This window comes from Buceros rhinoceros, unplaced genomic scaffold (genome assembly GCF_000710305.1).
Source record: "Buceros rhinoceros silvestris isolate BGI_N320 unplaced genomic scaffold, ASM71030v1 scaffold21109, whole genome shotgun sequence".
In the NCBI taxonomy this organism is placed as follows: Eukaryota; Metazoa; Chordata; class Aves; order Bucerotiformes; family Bucerotidae; genus Buceros; species Buceros rhinoceros.
This window is the reverse complement of record NW_010431233.1, coordinates 1-7,338: the sequence shown is the minus strand read 5'-3', so window position 1 is coordinate 7,338 and position 7,338 is coordinate 1. Positions and strand designations below refer to the sequence as shown.

At 35.3% G+C, this 7,338-nt stretch overlaps 1 protein-coding gene across 1 annotated transcript in view; it reads right to left on the bottom strand.

The window, feature by feature from the left end:
* DCAF6 (DDB1 and CUL4 associated factor 6) overlaps positions 1-3,330 on the bottom strand; it is a gene marked incomplete at its 5' end in the record, with an annotated part of 57,159 nt that extends 53,829 nt beyond the window's left edge. The window contains 3 exons of the mRNA XM_010143365.1: positions 8-126; positions 2,067-2,202; positions 3,217-3,330. Of these exons, the coding sequence (XP_010141667.1) occupies positions 8-126; positions 2,067-2,202; positions 3,217-3,330 (369 nt within the window). The remainder of the gene's footprint in view (positions 1-7; positions 127-2,066; positions 2,203-3,216) is intronic.
* Between the last annotated feature and the right edge of the window lie 4,008 nt (positions 3,331-7,338).

Sequence of the window (7,338 nt, the reverse complement as noted above, 5' to 3'; positions counted from 1 at the left end):
AACTAACAAGGATCTCTTGACCATCTTCACTATAACATAGAGATGTTACTCTGCAAGATTTGTTATTGAGATGGGGAGGAACAAAACGTGCCACCATGCCAACAGTTCCTCTCCCAGCATAATTCCCTATATTAAAAAAAAAGGGGGGGGGGGCAGGGGGGAAGAGGAGAGAGAGAAAGAAATGACGCATTTACTATTGCAAATTTTCAACAGCTTCAATATACTTATTATTTAACATCCAACAGAATATGATCAGAGAAAAGTTCAGTATTCTTAGCTTCTGCATTAAATTGGATCTGATGTGACATACCAGATCTTGTTAGTATTTTCTATTTTTATCTACAAACACTATGTACATCAGTAAAAAAAGAATTAAAAACCACACTCATATATATATATTCATATATCACATAACCATCACATGATGGTGTGCCGATGCTATCTGTCAAAAGTAGTACAAATGGACATTTTGGAATCTAGGAAACATTTATGCAATAATAACGCAAATCTGTATCTACACACAAATTAGAAAGGAATTAGTTATATGGAATGTTGAAAATTTAAGGACATACATGTCCTCTTTTCTACCCAAAACATTTTTTTAAAATGCTGTTTTTTCTTTGAGACATAATGATACTATCACTTTGAAACTGCAGAACTATACAATACATTGGACTTACCATGGTCCCTGACAACTCACCTCCATTCCACACACTAAAACAAACTTACATTCCAGAATTACAAGTTTGTGAGCAGATAAAAGTTATCTATAAGAAGATCTAACACTGAGAAAAACAGACTGTTCCAAAAACTCAATCTGGCATGTAACTGTTTCCCACTTGGCATATCTGTTGTGGCTTAGCATGTGCAACAGTCTGTCCTTGACCACAGACAAGTTCAGAGTTTATCATCTCACACTACATAAGGACTGAAACAGAAAGTTTTAAATGAAAATCAATAGTTTGCAAGTCACAGAATACTTAACCTTTAAAAAAAAAAAACAACAGACAAACACACAAACCCCAAGCCCCCCAAAACAGACAAGAGAACACTATACCAATATATCCAGAAAACTACAATCTTCAAAATTTTCTTTTCTCTCCTTTACTCTATCACTTCACTCTTCCAGCACACTGGAATTCATCTTACTCCTGTATTGTAACAATACAGGAGCAAGTACATCACACCTTTTAATCACCACCCCACCCCCACCCCTCCAAATCTGTTCCTCAGGCAGTTCTCACAGAATTTTGCTGACCACTGTGATGAAAGAGAGATCTTTCTTAAAAGGTTAGCCTGAGATAGGGGCATTTTTATGTTTATTGAGTGATCTTTACTGCTGCCTTTCTCCTCCATCACAATTATCAACAGGAAAATGCTGCAAGAAATGACAGATTTTGTGACACTGATTACTCGTATGAATGTTTATGCACAGCTACGTGTATTAATTCATATGCATTCAAACAAACACTAATCATATACTATAAGAAAGAGATATGTTACAACTACCTAATGCACTTTTGCTTGTCACCTGAAATTTTTTAATAAAATTCTTTGGTAAGCATTTGAGGCATGCTAGCTTTCACCTGAAGAATTTGTAGCTTTTCAGTAAATTTACGTTAGCCATAGAAACAACTACTGATAGGCTTCACAAGATCCTTTCCCATAAGAGACAACGCATTCCAGCATGGCAATGTACAAGATAAGAACTTAATTAAAACTCAGACTGGACCACTGCAGGTTGCAGTCACTAACTTTTTGGAATCTTGGAATCGCATGCTTCAAGACAAAAAAAGAGACATTACAAAATGCCTTTTTCTGCATTCGGTATTCATACAATGTGTTCTGAGATGGATGAAGAGATTAAGTTTACTTATTTGAGAAGATTTGAGTATTAGCAAGTATGAGCGTGAAATTACTATTACTACAAAGCATTGTTCTCAGAGAAGAAAGCTACACTTCATTCAGTATTATGCGTCAGTCATCCACCATCTATTTTGAGAAAAATAATCTGAAATTGGAAATGCAAATGGTTAGAAAAGCTTACTGTAAGGTATGGTTCCTACCTGTTGCTCTTGTACCAAGCATTCGCCGATCATATATTCTTACTGAGCTATCAGAACAACCCACAGCAAGATAGTACGGGATTGGTGGACAGATAGCAACAGAAGTGGCAGCACGCCGACAGTTTATTAAAATATCCTGGAACAAACAAAAACATAGCATTCAAATAATAGCTCTGAACATTTCAAGTATAAGTCTACTTTTCATTTCAGGACACAGGCCCATTAGTCAAGGTGGTTTTGAGAAAACTAGGTCTGGCCCTGTGAAGATAGGTTGTAAATACGTCAAACAGAAAAGCCACTGCATAGAAGAAAAGCTATCAGAGAAAGAAATACAGCCTGAGATCGACTAAAAAAAGAAAACAAAACAAAACAAACCACAGGAACAAACACTTAAGAGTAGATAAGTATCACAACTACAGATTTATTCAAGCTTGCACCTTGGATTTTCCTATGGAAACATAGATAACTGTTGAGTCAGAAGAGTAACAAATACGCAGAAACAATCTAAATTCATATAAAGGATCAGAACAGATTTCATCTATGGGCAGATAATTGGACAGAAGAAAAGAAATAAAGAAACCCTGGGAACTGGTAAGCAGAATAAAACTAATCTAGAGTAGCAATACATACTTCAGTGTCAGATTTTCTCCAATTCAATATCAAAACTGTTTCTGAAATCCAAACACAGTGGACAGCACAAATGCCTTACCTTCTAGGAGTAATACCAGTGACTAATTTGATCTAGTATAATTCATTACCAAATCTTTTCTTACAGAGAGACACGGGACGCTCTGGAACACAGGCTGTAGGTGACTTTCAATGCTCGTTTTTTGCCTCCAACTCTGCACTCTATAGTAACTAATGTAAACCAGATCAAGATTCGATTTCAACACAGAATCTTTTCACCGTATCTGAAGCCTCACACCAAAGTTCATAAACTAAAAAATGCCAAAGGAGATATTAAAACAAAATAAAAGAAAGAAAAAAGACTCCCCAAACTTTTTTTTGTTTCTTGGGAAACATGTTGTCATCTCCACCAACGACCCTGAAACCTGTTATTTCTAAAAGCCTTACCAGAATTCATATCCTATGTTTGTATGATGTACAGCTCTACATTTAGGTCATCTTTATTAAAAGATTTCACTCTTACATCTTTACAATCTTCCTTTGTGCAACTTGTTTTGATTCGAGTATCAAACCACCTTACAGTGCCATCTTCACCACAAGAGAGGAAAGTATAGGGATCATTTGGTACTGTCATAATCTGCTCAAAAAAACCAAAACAAAACAAAACACAAATTATTAATACTTCCAGAAATACCACTAATATAAAAATAAAATAAAAATAAAAACATCAACATTTTGAGCAGCAAAGACTGACGCAATTATGACTCAAGTCAAGCTTTCTATCGAAATAAAAAGGAGAACTGAAAACCTGCTGATGGTTCTTCCTTTTCAAGAAACAGTTTGAACTACTGAAGTTAAACTGAGGAATGTCACATGAGATAAATATTTATAGCTTGAAGATTTCCGTTATTTCTATTATCTTTTAATAAGCAACATACATCAACTGCAATTGGTTTTCAGATAAGTAATCAATTTTCTGCAATAATTCACCAGAAGCTCAGCTTATTCCCTTCCAAATAATAGAAGACAATAACAAACAAAACCCTTAGGAGTCTGAATGATATGAAAATACTAGATGGCTTTTATTCCCATTGGGCTATTCCTTTACATTCAAAGTAGAACTCTGAAGCAACTATGCATTAAAGGCATAACCTACCCCCTCACTGCCTTTTTTTTTTTTTTACTTATTAAGAAAGCACTGTATTGCACTTTTTTTCTGACCTCAACCCTACCCAAACTAGGGAACACTCCATGGAGACTCTTCAATCAAGTAGGCCCCCTTACGACAAAATAAGGAGACAAGCAACCATAATGTTAAAGCTGAATTCCAGCGATCAGTGAACATACATGAAAAGTCATGTTTTTACACACTATCCCCCTAAATATAAACCAGAAAATGGCCAGAAACTAGCAGTGTTTTTCTTTTCCTGCACTACTGCTACTATCAGTAACTTCATAGAAATTTATAAAGCTACAAAAAAATCAGTAATGGTGTAATACACTAATTCAAGACAGAGCAAGTAAGAGATTTACTAACACTTTTTATGTGATGATTTATTCTTCCTCCACCCCAAACTCTTAATAGAAGTAACCTATGGGTATCTGTAAATCTCTCTACCTGAAGTGGGATCACAAAAGGCAACCTCTGAAGGATTTAGCATTTCTCCTTGTAATGCTCAGTACATTAACTGAGACAATGTGTACCCTACCAAATCTGACTGCCGACAAACAAGAAGTTTAACAGACAGAACAAAGCCAAGGTTTTAATAACAATGGAACAATAAACTTCTGAGCTATGACCATTATTACTTAATGCGTTAGTGAAACATGTTGAAAAGAGCGTTTTTCACTACACATTCACTCAAAATAATTTTATTAGTGTAGTTATAAAAGCCAGCAATTGTTCTTTAATCCACTAAATTCTTCCAGCATTTTTGCTGTATTTCGACACAGAGCTTTCAATGAAAACACGTACTTTGTTCTGAGAATGTTGCTGAATGTGATATAACACAGCAAGCTCTTATTTCTAGAAGTTGTATTTTACTTTCGTTCACACTGATACTATTTCACAACGTACATGTAATAATGCAGTACATCCCTCCACTGGCATGTGCCAATGTTTACCCATGGTGTTTAAAAACCTACTAAATACTTTATAAGCTCTAAAACAGAAATTGAGAAGTCCAGACTCCAATAATGAAAAGTAATTGTTATTACATTTAAGCTCAACAAGTACTTACTACATGTTTAAATCCTTTTTTACTAACTAGAAAATATTTTTCTATTTAATTTTTAAAAATATATAGCTATATGATCTTTTTACTGTATTGAAAACATGAAGGTAAGAGTTGTCTGGGAAAGAACATTCTCTTTCCAAAACACAATTAGCACGAAGGGCAATAAAGAAAAGCATTTGGCTGAGTAAAAATAAACTTGTAAGGGCCTTATATAAACATCAAATCTCCAGAAACATGTTTCAAGGACTTGCCCCAGAATTAAAAACAACTGTTCAATTATCTCACAGTTCATAAGAATCTACACGTATTTCCACATTCCTCTTTCAATGGACTTTTTTGTAGTGTCTTGAGCTGTCAAACGCCAAGTTTAAAGTGCAGTATAAATTCAAACCATATTCAAATTTAGAATTAGTACCACAGGGGCAGATGATATTAGCCTTTGTTATGTAGAGAATCTAATGAGTCAAAGTTCTATATTTAATATGATGATGTGGTTACATACAGCTGGGCAGTAACGTCATGATATTTTGAAATTATTTTCCCACTCTAGAAACCTCTCAGTGTCAAAATTGTGTTATGTCAGAAGCTGAATCTCAGACATTTACTAACAGACCCTGATATTTACTCTACTTTCATATGCCAAGACTCAAAAAAAGGTCTGCTATGCCAAATAACAATACATGCATTAAATGTTTGAATATCAAGTTTAAGACCCAGTATCAGAGTTTATAGTCTTTATAAAAAGTACCTCCCAAAATGTTTTAAAAACCCACCTCACTGCAAAACAGGCTATGAAAAATAACTTCAAAGAGACACAGTTGTTAAAATAGTCAATGTCATATAGGGGTTTTGAGATTCCTTCCATTAACTGTGTTTAAAAACAGTAGTCATTCTATATGGACAACAATAAAACTTTCATTTTGATTTGCTAGACTGTTGGGCTCTCCATATTTCTCGTAAAATATTTTCCGAACTGTTTTGACAAATTCAATTTGTTATGCTATCAAATTCATCCTCTGATTTAGTCATCATTACTGATGACAAACAACACCTTGCAAAAAGACAACTAGCAACTCCTATTACAGGTTAGAAGTGTTATGTTCTAGTCTCCATTACTGCTCTTGACCTTCAAGGACAAACGGCAACTGCTTTCGTTGAATTTTCCCGCTGTGATCATTGGTTTACAGCACAACCTGGTGTCAACCACTTCATCCAATCAACCCAACTGTTGGTCAACCCAAGCTCAGGCAGATCAGTACTTAAGACCACCTCCACAGTGACTTCTCATGATGACTTTTTATGCTGCCACTAACTCTTCCATTTGCAGTGGAAGAGCAGCCTTGCCCACAACCTCAAACTTCATGTACCCAAACCCACTGCTCTAATGATACTTCTACCACTACGTTCACATCTCCTCAGTACAGTATCCAAAACCATTCTCCTATTCTCAAAAATGTTTTACATAATACTCACACCCAGCTACCCAGGAAAAGATGTACCAGTTGAGCCAGTAACTGGCGCCCCTCAAGCCTGCAGCCAACCAGCAAGGGGAGGCTCTTATTTCCGCAAGATATCACACTGCAACGACCTGACAGAATCCCTCCTCAATGAGGACATTTCAGCTTTAAGAAATAGCATCTCAGTCTCCAGATGTTCTTATCTTACAGACTACTATATATAGTAAACTTCAGTGAGAACCGAGGCAGTTGGGGGCCATAAGGACGATTGTTATTCAAAGGAAACAGTAACTTCTCAGACAAAACCTCAAAAATAAAAAGCAGACAATGCGAGCCTGGGATGTAGAATCATGTTTTGCAAAGCTGAAAGAATAGTCTTTTATTAAACCCAGACAAAACCTAACCAAACAAAACCAAAACCACAAATCCCAGAAACTTCAGCTATTTTCTTTTTTTCCACACAACCTTTTCTAACTTCCAATTTTTTTTTCACTGAACATACAAAGAGATTTAAAAGCTCACTATGAAATCTGAGCTAAACAGTTAAAAAAGCAACGGATTTGGGATTTTTTCCCCGTGTGTGTAGTGTGGTAGTGTTAAAAAAACCAAACAAACTTGGAGCAAAAAAACCTGGAACATTTATAACCTAAGAAGAAAATAGTATTTTTTATTTTAAGCACAGAAAGTTTTACAAGCAGCAGATTTTGTTGTCATTTAGCTTCTTCGCTTGCCTATTTATGTGAACAAAACTTCCAAGGAAGGCTTGAAAACACTGGCTCTAAATTTACACCTAAAGAGTTAACTAAAATACAAAATAGGGAAATTACTTAAAACTGTAAACACATTTTTCAGATTAAGTTATTATTATATGCTGAAACAAGCATTTCTTAGAAGGATTTAAATTGTGAAAAAGGCATTAAACTGCCAGAAGTTGTGTGTGTGTGTGTAGAA